Source organism: Falco rusticolus, chromosome 2 (assembly GCF_015220075.1).
Source record: "Falco rusticolus isolate bFalRus1 chromosome 2, bFalRus1.pri, whole genome shotgun sequence".
Taxonomy (NCBI): Eukaryota; Metazoa; Chordata; class Aves; order Falconiformes; family Falconidae; genus Falco; species Falco rusticolus.
Window position 1 is genome coordinate 57,091,429 of NC_051188.1, and position 15,241 is coordinate 57,106,669.

The following is a 15,241-nucleotide window of genomic DNA, read 5'->3' on the forward strand; positions in this document are numbered from 1 at the left end:
TATAAAAATATAGCTCTAGATGATAAAGTATATTTCTTTCTTAAATTTTAATTTCTATTAAATATGGTCAAAAGCACAGAATGAGATGTTCAGGTATTTGCACAAGCTTGAATAGCCTAAAATATAAATTATCTTAGGAAATATTAAAGAAAATGAATACTAGATTCAATTATAAACACTATAAACCAGATATTTCCAAGAACTCAAACTACTATTCCAAACACATATTCTCTTGTTGGAAGGTTATCATGAATTTCTTTCTTAATACCAAATGGAACATAGCATGATACGGTCAAAAATAAAATACATTAATAATTAAATCTTAGATTCAATAACTGTATGCAACTATATCAATATACACCTTCACAAACTGCATTTGAATTCATTCTCCTGTAGCCCTGTTATACTACAGCTGTTCCAAAATCACACTCCTTTAAGGTTAAAAATTCTTCCTTAATTTCTAGAAAATTAATCTCTTTTTTGGTGGTCCATTTATTCCATTTATTTCAGTGTTGGACTGAATTGAAAAATAAGATTTTTTAAGAAGCAGCAATCTACTACCAATATACAATCTTTTCTGCTGAACAACGACAGTAACTACTGAAATTGTTGGGATTTTAGCAAACATAACTAATTCTCTATGTGTTAGATGACAGGGGAGAATCCTCCTGCATAAAAATGAAGCATGTGCAAGTGCCTCCCAGTGCCAGGATCTACAAGAATGGAGGCAAAATGTTCATGCAAACTGACAGACAGACTAAAGAGAAGTGTAACTTTTGAGTAAAAAACAGACAGAATTTAATGAAAACCCCTCTCACAGAAACTGCATCAAGACTAAGCAATAGATATAAATGGAAGGCCATTAAATTGCAGAAACAACAGATTAATTTTAGTTTCAAATACACTGTTCCTTCAGTTTGTTTGACTGCTCTTCTTCAAACCCTTAAAAAGATGCAGTGTGTTCAATCCTGTGTGGTCTATAGTTTGTACTGAAATATAGGTGCATGCACTGGAGATACAGAAAAAGCAAGATGTTAATGGCAGTATAATCATATGGCATTAAAATAATGCTGTGGTAATCTGCGTGGCCTAGCATTCTCCAAAAATCTTCCGACGATCAGTAAGGGCACTGTAACCTGTATGTAGGACCAAACTAACCAATTACCACGTTAGACATAACTTAGCTTGGTAAGAGAAACTGCAGCCAAAACCAATAAATTACAATAAAGATAATTTAGAGTATCAAATAGAAATGTCACTTACATTGCTGGAAGGGTTAACGGGAAACGGAGACACATCTTTAACATTGATTCGCTGAACATTTTCTATGAGCAGTCCAAAGAGTGGCAAATACATAGTGGCTATTCTTGCCTGATGGCTCTAGAGTATAAACAGATGATTAATAAATTACAGATTTAATTTTAAATCACCAATTATTTTTTTAAGCTATTCACTCCTTAATTACAAAAAAAGAATATTTAATAAATATTTGTCAAGCCAGAGCCTACATTCATACCATCCCTATATTTCATTCTAATTCACAGGTCAGTAAATTTTATTTACTGTTTTAATAAAATGCAGAAAACCCCCTAAATTAATGTGACTTTTGCTAAGACTTAACCAATTAAATTAATATGATGATGGCTTGTAAATTAACGACATCTTCCATTAAAATTTTATGGCTTCTCCACAGCAGATCTGACGTTAAAAAAAAAAAAAAAAGTCAGCAAAATTAAAAATCACTCAAAATTTACTACCATGACTTGTAGCTTGCTTATACTCATTTTACAAATAATAGATGACAGGATAGCAGCCAAATATTAAGTGCTAATGTTTAATGAAAATAAGAGATTTAAAAACATTTGTAAAAATCCGATTACTTTACGAACAGCAGTTAGATTATACTGTGCTGAAACGTAAAAACATGTAATTATGTTAAAAGGTGCTTTGTGCTTTCACTTTGTAAAATCTGAGATTTTCAGATTGATTTTGGTATAATTTTCATACATTTTTTCATCACAGTCTGAACAGGAATAGCATTGCTACAAATTAACAAGTTTTTTGTGAAAGAGAAAAACTTCTTGTATGTGTGCACACTTACTCTATTATTTTGTACTACTAGTATAGCAACATACTTACCCTGGAAGCATATCTATCATCAAAAGAATGCTTTATCATCAAATTCTTGAGCACGCTAATAGCAATCTGCCGCACATCTCTGAACTCTTGTAATGCATTGCCCACCTCCCTGAGAAGCAGTCCAACTAAGAAGTGATTTTTACAGAACTCGTCCGTTAATGAATAGTCCAGGTGAAGGTCTGGAAGTAAAGTACGTAAGTTCTATGATGTATTTATATATATCATGTATAATCATAGTTACTCGTATATCCCTAGCTCAATTTACTGCATAACAATGCATTTATTAAACAATTATGATGTATATTCAAGCAATAGAAGCTGAAGAAATCAAAATACATTATTTTAAAAAAATAATTAAATACTGTCCAATATTCAAAAGTGTTCCTATTCAATTTACCTGGACCAGCATCTCATAGCTCCAAATTCAAATTTTAGATCTATATACAGGTACTGGAAACACAGAATGCACAAAGGCTGCACATATTCTACCTTTCAGGAACTTAGTTATATGGCAGAGTTTAATAGTTAGTCTGTGGTTCAGTCCCAGGTTAGCAAATATGAAGGACTGCAAGCAAAACATGGATTAAGAAGCTTTAGATTTTTGTACTGCAGTTTTAAGTTCCTTTTTCATTATCTTACCCCTGTATCTATTATGAATATAGACTATAGAGCCTCCTAACAACTGTGATCTTGGTTAACTGATATACTCTAAGAAAATAATCCCAAAAATTTGCAGTGTGTAGTAAGTGTAATTAACAGACTGCATTTGCAACACATACGTCCAAATTAAGCCATTTCTTCTCAATATATCAGAACACAATAATATTTAAACAAGATAACTTAAATCGATCTATGGAAATTAAACCAGTATTGTAATACAGTAGGCAATTTCCTGCTACAATTACACAAGACTTTTCAAGAAATATTTATATAATTGGTGTTAATTCCAACAGAATTGAAGTCAAAGAACATTTCATTTGAAATTTCTTCTTAAACCACCGCCATGCAAATTTATTTCATAAAGTATTCCTAGCAGTAACTAACTGTAAATCTATACTAAGCCTCATATAAATATTATATAGACACATACACACACAAAACCCAGGCACATCTGACAGAGTAAAGTCAGACTGCTCCCCCCTTTAGAAGTAATTTTTGTGCAATAAAATAATCCAGTTCATTTATGTACTGAATATATGACAGCTTAAGAGAAACTTTAGTTTGAAGACCTTATTTATTAGAATGCATATATGTTTAACCTTATAGATGAGCAGGTGTTCAAGAGTTGCTCGTATTCACTGTTATTGTTCCATACAGTAATCGGATACAGATGCTACTTTCTAAGCACTTTCATTTTTCAAAGAACTCTTTCAGTAAGGGAATCCATTAAGTCAGAAAGAAACATACATAAGACAGCACAAGCACAGACATTCTACAGGCATTCTTGCCACTCACTTAAGAGCCAGCTGCATCACACGAGGTCTCTTTTGCTTGAGACAGCAAAACAGAGTCAGAAACACTTCCGATAAAGTTTTCTTTCCTGGCTGAACTCCTAGTTCAGCAGGGAGCAGCATTTTACATGGTTCTTTACTGTGTAAGCAGAAACAGTATTTTCTCTAGTTTTGCTTTTAGGATCCCCTAAACCAACAACTCACAGTCTTTTTCTATGGAAATATTTATGCAATGTTGTTATCCAAGATGCTCCTGAAGGCTGAAAAAGCCAAAGACAGAAACAAGTTCTATGCAGCTCCAGCTCTTAGTTCCAAATCTTGTTCTGCCACCTCGATGAAAGTGTTGGTTAGTTATACTCAAATTTACTAAGCCAGCAGAGTCTACTGAATAAATATTTAAGAAAAAAAATAACCTTATCTACAAAAATATGTTAGGCAGGTTTTCTTATTGCTTATAAAAGCACCTTCCTCACCTCTGCTTATTGATGCCTGCTATAGTTCAATGCCTGGAAGAAATTAGTAATATCTTTACAGCCACAAATGCAATAGCTAACATACTATTTGTTTTAGCACAAGGCTAGATGTACCAGGATTCCAGGTGGGTGGAACAGGACATTCATGACTGAGCTCCAGTGTCAAAAAAAAAAATTATGCACATGAGGTAGAAGCAAGAACAAGCTACAAAAAGAGGAATACAGAAGCACCAATCAAGTACACAGGGACAGCACCAGGAAAGCCAAAAATCAGCTACAGCTGCAACTGGTAATGGACATCAATGGCTACAGGAACAGCTTCTACCACATCAGCATTAAAGGTCTAAACAAAGAAAACAAGGGATATTTGCTGAATAGGGACTGTGATTTAGAGACAGTGGACTTGGGTAAGGCTGTAATACTCCATGCCTTTGTTACCTTATCCTTCACTGCCATGGTTTCCAGGCCTTAAGAGTCTAGAGACTGTGACAAAGAGAATTACCAGCAGTGGACTAGGACCAGATCAGGGATCTCCTGAGACACCTCCAGTCATGCAAATCCACAGCACCGGATGAGATGCTGAGAAAGTTAGGTGATGTCATTGAAGACCACTCACTATCACCTTTAAGCCATGCCATGGTGATTAGGGGCCTCCCATAACTGGGACCTCACAATGCCTGAAGGTAGACATTGCGCACATCTGCAAAAAAGGGCAAGATAACTCAGGGAACCACAGACCTCACTTTGGTCCTTGGGAGAGTCATAGAGCAAGTCCTCTTGGAAGCCATTTTTCAACAAGTGAAGGAGAAGAGTGGGAATGGGCAGGATAGATTTACCCAGGGTAAACCATACTTGACTAGCTTGGCTTTTACAATCAACTCACTAGATCTGTGGATAAGGGGAGAATAGCAGATGTCCACATGGTCATTGTATCCAAAGTGGGACATTACAGTCTAGGTCAATAGATACCTAAATGTGCAAAAGAACTAGATGGATCATTGGGCTCAAAAGTTGGTGTTTCATGGCCTGTACCGTGCCTGCAGACCAGCTACAGGAGGAGTTTCCCAAGGTCTATCCTACTTAATGCTGCTTCATCAATGACCTGAAAGAGGAGATGGAGTGCACCCTCATCAAGTTTGCGGACAGGGTACAGTCCACACCCTCAAGAGCAGCACTGCATTTCAGAAGAATCTAGGTTCTACAGGGATGGGTCAACAGAAGTGCAATGAATTCAACAAAGACAAATGCAAAATTCTGCACCTGGGATGGGCAAACTTCCTGCAATGGTATCAGCTGTGGAATGACTAGCTTAGGAGCAGCTCTGCTGAAACACACCTATGGGTCCAGGTGGACAGTAGCTTCAACAGGAGTTAGCATGACACCCTGACAACATTGAAGGCTAATAGCATACTGGGCTGTATCAACAGGATCATAGCCAGAAGTGTTTATTTCCCTTTGCTTGGCATTTGTTAGACATATCTGTAATACTGTGTGTAGTATTTGGGTCTTCTAGTACAAAAAGGATCCTAACTTGAGTGAGTACAGTGAAAGACCACCAAGGTAGTTAGAGGGCTGGAGCATGTACCCTATCAGAAGAAACTGAGGGAACTGAGCTTGTTCCATCTGGATGAGGGAACGCCTGATGTGACCTGAGCAGAAGCCTGGACTACAGACCTAAGTAAGTCCCTTTTAACCTGAATGGGCATATGAAAAAAGTAAAAAGTACACCAAGCCTCACACTGCACATCTGTCTACAGGAGTGTTGCAGGCTTCTGTAGCTAGCGAATTAAAAGCTAACTCATGAAAAAAACCCAAACTTAATAATCATAGCAGGAAAGGGAGGCAGAGTTGAGGATGTAGTTTACCATATGTTTCAATGACTTTGGATAGATTACTCTGCTACCTAAACTATTCCTTTAAGATTAAATGAAAGGATTACCACTTCAGGCTTTCATTTAATAATTTTGAGGTTTCCAACATCTCATGGACCTGAAGTTACACAGTCTACACGTCTAATAATAAAAAGGTGACATCTAAGAAATAGAACATATTCTTCTTTGGAAGAACTTACCTTGGTATCTCTGCACTCTGCCTTTTCCAAATGGCATTGGTAGATTCAAAGGTATGTAGTGCTCATGATTACAGACTACACGGAGAAATTCAAATTTGAATTCAAAAAGAGTCTGCAAAGTAAAAGTATAAATTAAATAACCATGCAGTGATCTGAATAACACATTAAAAACAGCTTTCTAAGACAAAAGGGTGATTTCTCTCAGTCTTGCAGTATGAGGGATATAGACCTGTCAAAGTTCCATATGCCAGTATACGGTAATTCCAGCATAATTAATACTTGTCAACTGGATATAGTTTTATTTACCGTTCCCATTGTCCAAAGTTATTTGAGTTTACTAACATATTATGTACTTATGTAAGAAAAGTTTAGACCCACAAAAGAAATTCTTTGGATATCTGGTACATGTTTTCACCACTATAGTAAACATACAGAAATTTATCAGATACCAATTCCAACTTCAGCCTCTCTCACATTCATGCTTAAAATTTCTGCTTACGGTTGCTCCCCCACCCCTACCACTTTCACAATACAGAAGCTCTAGCATGGTAAAGTTGAATGTGAAGATGGGAATCAAAATATGAAAAAGATTAGATGAAAAAAACCCAACAAAGCCACCACCACAAATGCTCTAGCCACAGCACAGTGACTTCTAACGTAACTGCGAAGAAGTCTGAACACTTAATGCAGGATTCTATCCACACGCATCAAGAAGATGCAACTCCTAAAAATAGTTTGTTTAAAAATACTGAGTACCTTTGGATCTCCTGGGGCAAAGCCGCTGATGTAGTTATTGATTTGCTTGAAAACAAAGCCTCTATCCATAAAAGTAAAACATCTCTGGGGAAAACACGCAAAAACAAGATAGAATTGATTTAGTCACAGCGCTCAGTAGTTTTATTTCTATATTTAGTAAGTTTATTTTCCAGACATAGTATTTCAGTTTGAATGTAAAACACAATAAAACAAGCAAATTAAATGTATGTATACACATACAAATACCAAATTTTCCCCTTAGACTGTAGAATGTAAACAAATTGCAAATAAAAAGCAGTTGAAGAACTCTGCCTTTACAGAAATAAAAACGGCATGCCGCTAGCAGCTTTACCTATCACTATTTCTCATCTTTTCTTCTCCCTACTGGATCTTACTGACTGAAAAAGGAAAGACACTGAAAGTCTGTTTACATAAAATGCAGGCAAATAAAACACTACTCATTGTATGAAGCTTTTGTAGGATTAGAAGGTAGCTTAGATTATATTTGTAAAGAAAAAAGAAAAATCAAAATAGATTTTGGATGAAATATAAATTCATTTTAAAAAATATCACTTTTGAACAGATGGCTTCTTGATTACAAAAGATGCAAATTATACATCAATGCATTTTCACTTGGACATAAAATTATATTTAAAAAACATTATGCATATCCAGTTTTATGTGAGTTGGCTTTAATATTCTTTAAAATCCACGAGAAGCAGCATTATTAAAATATTGAGCCCAAGTCGCTTGTGTACCTACTTTTATAAAGGCAGCAAGGCTATGGTTTGCATTTTTTGAAGCCTCTGGATTGTCTCTGTACTTCTGAGTGATGTGTGGCATTAGCATATTAACAACTGTTTCAACTGCATGATGAAAGGAAGCAGAAAATCTCTGGTTTCGCAACAGCTGGAAACAAATTCAGATAAAATATTTAATATGATTTGTAACACTGAAGTGTTATCAGAAAATTTACTTCAGAGAAGATACAAATAATCTGACAGCGAGAGGAAAGACAAAGATAGTTTTCAAATTTTCTCATTTGTCATTTAAAATCAACATTTTCTTTAAATTCAAGATTTTCCTGAACTTTCTACACTGAAGGGTGAAAAGCATTTGGTTAAAAGAAATTATAACAACATGTGCTAGCATCTGTTATTAACATTCAAGCAAGGCAATCTGATGACAAAACACACAGGTATGAAAGTTCATAAGTGTAATGCATAACTACTTTTCTATACTACAATAAACTTGATGACAGAAGCTAGGGGTAAAAGAGAATCCTTTACCTATCTTCCTTTCCAAAGCAGATACCAGCTGGTTCACATATAGTAACTGCATTATCAGACTCACCTTACCGTCTTAAAAAGACGGTTTTTGCTGTTCTGCAACTATCTCTTTAATAAGTCCTTTACCTTTTGCTGTTGTCCGAGTTCTCATCCATACTTTTCTTTCTCTGGCTTGTCAGCAACTTCAAATCTCAGCTCTTCCAGACTTCAGAATCTTACTCCCCATGTTTCTCAGTTTCCACAATCAGAACTGTTTTCCCTTGCTTTTAGGTAGTAGTTGCCAATTACCTTAAAAGATTTCCTGTACATTCACAACCTCCTCCTTTCCACTCACCATCCTCATTACCTTTATCAATGATTTTGCACATTCTGACTAGTATGGGACAGTAAGTTCTCTTCAGCTTTTTGGCACTAGAGAGTCTCTTTTACTTCTATAAATCTTACAATCTTTAATAAAGATTCTGTCTTTTGTCTGATGGGACTTCATGACAAGTGGTTGAAGGCTGAAAAAGTTGACATTAACAAAAACTGTTCAACTGTATAGTCATTTTGTCTTTTCAAACTGAAAACTGAAATCAAAACATCCAAGAGCTCCAAATACTTTATCTAAATAGTTTTTTGAACTACATGGAATGCAAAATTCCTAAGCAGATCAAACCATTGTGTCAAGGCCCTACATGTAACTGTGATTACACAATTTTGCTCCCTTTGGGTTTGAACTGTGGCCCAAAGACTCTAGCTTTGTTTTTAATAAATATTTTAAAAAATAGATATTAAGGTTGAAAAAGATCCTTGTCTAAATATCAACAGCACACATTAACGAAATAACAATTAAAAATTAAAAGTTCTGTTTGTGGGTATGCCAGTCAGTGTCCTGTGATATTCTTGTAAGCTCAGTCTTTGCTGGACAGTATTTTTTAAAATACTACGAAATTCTTGCTATAGAAATACTTTGCTGCACCCAGAAATGCATCTTTTTATCAGATCTCATAAGTAGGAAATATCTGAACGCATATTTCATTTATTACTTTACCCAGTAATACAAAAAACCCAATTTATTTGATATTTAATGGGCTTGTAAATCAAGAAGTGATGTTTGCATGTATCCTCATTCCTGGACAAGAGGCGAGTTCTGCTCCTTTTTCTTTCGTGTCACAGGGAAGATGACAATGAGGTTAGTTCTAAAAGTAGAACTGTCTTTTTTAACATGAAATTTGGAGACAACAACAAATATCTGTCATAAAAAGTCACTCCAGTAGTTTATAAGCTATGAACCCTACTTCATGTTATTGCTGGGGAAGAATAAGAAAGAACAGCAGTTCAAGGTGACACACAGCAAAGTACCAGAATCTAAAAGGTGCACGTCAAGATAATTTGTTTCCTTTGTACAACTGAACAGTTCAGATTTGAGGGTTGCTTTTGCAGATGCTATTAAAACTAAACAAAATGTGAACCTGAAATGAGTGGTGTTCCTACACAGGCATACCTCACATGCTGCAACACTCTACTGAATGGGGTATCAATAGAAACCAGACAGGTACATTCCAGTATCAAGCTTAGGGGTTTGGGGATGGGGATTTTTTTTTTTTTGGTTTGGGGATATTTTTCCTCTTCAGGTAGAATTACTGCATGCTTCTATACCTGTAGGTCCTAACAAAAAATGTGGCAACATTTTGGTAGTTTCAATGCTGCTTAAGAAAATCTCTGCATGAACAGAGCTTACCTAAATAATTTTGCATGATAGAAAGATTACCTAAAAAGACATTTTCAGAATTTATGATCATATAACCCCATGTAACAGACAAAATTTGATGTAACTAGTTGATGTAAAACATCACTGAAAGGTCATAATTCCTAGACCAATCTTCAGCAATATAAACATACACTGAATTGGCTCCTGTCTACATCTTTCGGGTGCATTTTACTGAAAACCCCAACCTTGCTTAAAAAAACCCTAGAAATTGATCTCAGAAGATCACAGCTTTTACAGCATGTTATTTATAGCATAGCATAAATTACAAGAGGAACTGCTCAGTATTTCAAGTACACCAAACCTGAAGCCATTAGATCTCAGCTACTGGCTGTTATTACTAAAAAAAGAAAATAATCAGTGCCTTCTCTCACAGTTACTTAGGTCACTTAGACATCAAAGAGAGAAAGCTTTTTCCAAATAAAAGTAATGGTTATGCCTGCTCCAACTCACACCATAACACCAGGTAATCAAATCTATCTCAGGCATGTGTAACTGACACACTATTCCTTTATCAACTTTGTTTTCCCTAAAATGAAAGTCATGTTAAATTGAATTTGTTCCTCAGATGTACACGCTGGTGCTCTACAAATATAATTATTAGGATTACACGGGTCAGTAAAGACACATTAGCTTTGAGTAAATGAGTCAGTATAGCACTTGTGGAGGAAAAAAATGGTAATAAGAAAACATAAAAAGATAGGAAGAACTAGTAGTAATGTGAATGCTCATCAATGGTAGTATACCATACTGTACAAGAGATCATAAGGGAGAGGATACCAAAACCATGGACACTGGCAGAGTCATTCTGAGAAGTAAATTACATTTGGTTTTTTTGTTTGTTTACACAGATTCCTGCTTTAGAAAAAGATTACATTCTACTGTACTTATTTTATCCACCATCTGATCTCAATTTAAAAATGTAATCCCTGTTGTAAGGAAGTTATAATTAAATTAAGGAAATGGGTTTGCATGGCAGCAAGTTAGTGGTTTCTCTTAAGTTTTTTTTAAAGCAATAAGATGTTTCCAAACTTGTGAGGACTTCTGTAAGTTTGTTAAGATCAGGAAAAATTATATAAACTTTGTTTAGCCAAGCAAAACCAGCATGCCATTGTTTTTTGGAGTATCACCTAGCAATTTCAATATAAAACTTCCTCAAGCTATGCCAAGTTTCACACACACACTATGTTTTGAAAACCTTGGACAGATGCACCACATTCTGTAATTAGAAAAACTGCATCCTTCTCTCAGAGCTGAATACTGCAAAATAAAAAGTACTATCAGGTAAGTACTGAAACCAACAAAATTTTTTTCAGGTTTTTTCAATATAATTTTTTATAAAATTTTAATTCCATTCCAGAAGTCTCTAGAAAAATTCAGCTTTAAATGAGAAGTAGTGTTTTCTAAGACTATACTTCCATTTCAGCTGAATTAATTAAATGAATACAATTAATTTCACTGATTATAAGCAGCTCAAAATAGTGGGGTGGAATAAGAAATACTCCATTCGCAGAGTGAAGCATGAACTCCTTCCTCAAGGAATATCAAACCAATAATGGAAATTTAAGTTTAAAGGTCCAGTTATTTGAACAGATACTATGAAACAGAAAAAAGTGAAGAGCAGAAGTCTATCTAAATATTTTTCTTACTTCAGTTTGAATTAACGGTATTACTATTGATTAGTGGTAGAAAAAGTTGTCTTTTTGCTAGAAATTTTGAGGAATTCTCAAACAGCTGGTAAGTTAAAATGAGTAAGAAGTTTGACATTTTAAATGCAAAAGGATGCACTGGACTACATGGACAGCAAACCTTTTGCCTGTATACACACATTCTAAAACCCCCTAAATGAACAGCTGTCACACTTCCCTAGACAGTTTAAGAATTTAGTGATAAAAGCTTGCCTTTTTCCATGCTTCAGAAGGTACTTAAATCTGTAGTACTAGTACCATGTAAATAGTCGATTTCCCCCCCATCCCCTTAAACTAAAGGCCTATTTCTAGATTAAACAGACTACAAATAGCAGGTAAACGTTTATGTCCATACATCAGACTGCATCAGGTTGTTTTTGGCAAAATGTCTTCCCTGACAAGTATCTAACCTCCTTTAAAAAAATCTGCCAATAAAGGTCCCAGAATTTCCAGAACCACTGCTCCAACTAAAAGCTGAGATTTTATTAAAACCAAAATTATTTCACCTTTTCTTTTTAGAAACAGAAAGGAGATCACAGTCATCTTCATATTTTAAATTGAGACAACTCTTTTTTTCTTATATAAAACCACAACACAGCAGCTAGTGTCTCATGATGCTACCAGCAAAAATTTGAGGTCCTCTTCAAATGCAAATTATGTATCAGTAATTTGTGCTAAAATGAATCCAGTTGAATACAGTATGAAGGCAGATTTTTTTATCTACTACTAGATAACAGTCAGTCTGGTGATATGATTTAATTCTCGTAACTAAAAGTAAACCAGAAAAAAAAAAAACATTTTCATTCTGTATTAGTATTCTAAGAAAAAGCGATGGATACTAGGATTTGGACATCAAACACATTACTTTTAGAGAATATCCAATGATGAAAAAAATCGTTTGACCAATTACCATATGGAGTTCACATGCTTCTTAAATGAAAAATGAATCAGTAGCTTCTTTAAAGATTAAGTCTATTGAAATAGACAAAGTCCAGACCCATTGAACAGGGACTCAAACTTGCTGATCATACCACAGCAGAACAGTATTAGGTATAGCACTAAAGCTTTTTTTGCTGATCATTCTGCAATTGTTTTTTCCCCTGTGTACTGCAGACTTCCAGTTACGCTCTAAATACACAGTGAAAATACTGACAAAGATTTCAGAACAACCTGGTACGTTACTCAGCTGGGACTATTTTGTATACTTGAAACTTTACATTCAATACTTTTTTTAATACAGAAGTAAACAAACTAAAAAGCTGTCATCAATGTAAGAAAAATACCATTTACAGGACAAGCTTGTAGAAAAATGCCTATTTCTAAAATTTTAGCACTCTCCTTCCAACAGAGGAAATAACATAGAATTAAATATTGATACTTCTTATTGTATACAGAAGGACTGTAAACTGCATGATTTGCTGTTCTTAGTCATTTTATATCACAGCTACTGTATTGCTCAGGAAAAAGCCACAGATTTTGGGGTAGTACTTACACTAAAGTCCACAGTATTATCTATTGCTTCCAGCTTCACTGTGCCATAAGTATTAAGAAATCTTACTAGAGAGTCTGATGATTTACACAAATTGCTCTACTGTATAGATTTTAAGGGGTTTCTATCCTTTTATAATAATGTTAAGTCTAGCCCTGTAGCTTTTTCCATCCAATATTTCAACTGATTTCTCCTGCTGCTTGGCTCTTTCCCTCACTTTCTTACAAATAAAGTTATTATATAGAAATCATAACCATGTATATACAAAACTTTCTTCTAATATGGAATAAAAATATGTGAATGGAGAAACAAGAGCCTATACAAATTCTCTTTAGAATATTTTTTTTGCAGAAGTTGACATACCTTCACTTTAGAGTTTTCTATCAAATGCTGAGCCATTGATTTTATCAGAACATCAAAGAAAAACCATGAATACTGCAGAGAAAAGAAAACATCTTGTAAAATTGCCACATGCATTCAACAACTATTTCAATACACTTAGCTCCTATTCTTCAGTTATGACCAGATAAGAACATGAAGTAAAAAGCACAGTTCAACATATACCTTAAGTAGCTTGTTGCTTGTAAGAAAGTCAGCAGATGGCTTTAAAATTGTCGTCATTGACTTTGTCAATTCTTCATGTACTGTCTTATATTCAGAAGCAACATAGGGTTCAGCTTTATAAGCATACTTGGGGAGGAAAATCAGAATAAAACATGAAACTATGACATAATATGAAACAATTAAAATTGAACAGATACAACTGAATTTAAATATGCTTTTTTTAGAGAAATAAAAAAAAACACATTTAATTTACTTTTACCTACCTTGACATAAGATCTCAGGTAGCTATCCAAGCCTTCTTCATGACACTGAGCAACAATATGGATAATGACTCTAAACAGAAGTCAGAAACCAAGTAAGCCTACAAAGCAAGCTATGATTGCAATAACACAAACGCTACTCAGTTACAGATTTACGTGATAACCCAGTCATCACCTAATCTCTATGAAGCACTTCAAATTCTTTACCTTGTCACGTTGACTGCAACTTCCTCTTGAGTTGCTCTGGTGAGAACTCTAAACAACTGGTTTAGAACAGTTGGCAGGAAAGCTATCATCACATGGCCTTCCATAGCATGAAGGCTCTAAAAGAAAGCAGTAATACTGTGAGAAACAATGGCATTTAAATCACAAGTTCTAAACCGATAAAACTTACTGCAAGTCTTTTTCCAAAAATACACACTGCTTGCACTATTTGGTGTTAACTACCTGACATACTGCATAGAAAGCAATTGAGAATAGTTTCCAACATAAATATTTGGTAAATGTTTTCTACATTAAGGTAAATTAGGGGTAAAAATTAGGTTTTATTAAAAGCATTTTAAAGTAGTTATTCATACTTTCCTTGAAATGCATACTAGGTCATGTTTCAATGCAAAGGCTATCTGTGTACGCCACAGCAAGCTGACACTGACACTCTGGTATACTTTGTTATTTCATCCACCAATGCAGACACTTAGCAAACACAAGTTCCACAAAAACATACAGGTTGCTTACCTGTGGTAAATGCAATATTAGTTACTGCAAAACAATAAACTAATACGTTAAAAAACAGAATGAACTAAAATCCTTAACTACCTAATGCTGGAAATCGGAGTCAGCGAATTACTAACCATTCAGCTTCTTCATGATATGCCTTTGCATTCCATCACAAACAAAAGATATTATAGTCATAACCACCCTGACATAAAAGGCAGTGTATGGCATTTCATCCTACATTGTTTCATGCCACAAAATTCCCTCGAGTTCTAGGGAGTTTGAGGGGAAAAAAAAAAAAAAAAAAAAAAAAAAAAAAAAGACTGAATGTGGTGAACGTGCATACAGACAACACATTGCAAACATTTAGATTCAGTGTTAACTAGCTGCCTTGTCTTTGAATGTTTGCCTGCATGCATATTCAACACTATTTAGAACTCAAAACAGTCTTCCTTCCTACATGATCTGTGATTTTTCTTGGAAACAGCAGTTATATGCTACAGTATCTTTTCTATAAGCCTTGCATATCAGAGCATTGGGTAAACATGCAAATAGTACTTTAGCTCACTTTTGTCCAGGATGCAGAAATTTCTTGGT

At 34.8% G+C, this 15,241-nt stretch overlaps 1 protein-coding gene across 21 annotated transcripts in view; it reads right to left on the bottom strand.

Annotated features, from left to right (window-relative positions):
- Positions 1 to 15,241, bottom strand: part of DOCK9 (dedicator of cytokinesis 9) — a 129,026-nt gene that overhangs the window by 40,152 nt on the left and 73,633 nt on the right. For all 21 annotated transcript variants that reach the window (XM_037376673.1, XM_037376691.1, XM_037376688.1 and 18 more), the window contains exons 24-32: positions 14,138 to 14,253; positions 13,934 to 14,003; positions 13,671 to 13,796; positions 13,470 to 13,541; positions 7,653 to 7,799; positions 6,891 to 6,974; positions 6,135 to 6,246; positions 2,140 to 2,318; positions 1,264 to 1,380 (exon numbers count right to left, since the gene is read on the bottom strand). In XM_037376673.1, coding sequence (XP_037232570.1) covers positions 1,264 to 1,380; positions 2,140 to 2,318; positions 6,135 to 6,246; positions 6,891 to 6,974; positions 7,653 to 7,799; positions 13,470 to 13,541; positions 13,671 to 13,796; positions 13,934 to 14,003; positions 14,138 to 14,253 — 1,023 coding nt within the window. The remainder of the gene's footprint in view (positions 1 to 1,263; positions 1,381 to 2,139; positions 2,319 to 6,134; positions 6,247 to 6,890; positions 6,975 to 7,652; positions 7,800 to 13,469; positions 13,542 to 13,670; positions 13,797 to 13,933; positions 14,004 to 14,137; positions 14,254 to 15,241) is intronic.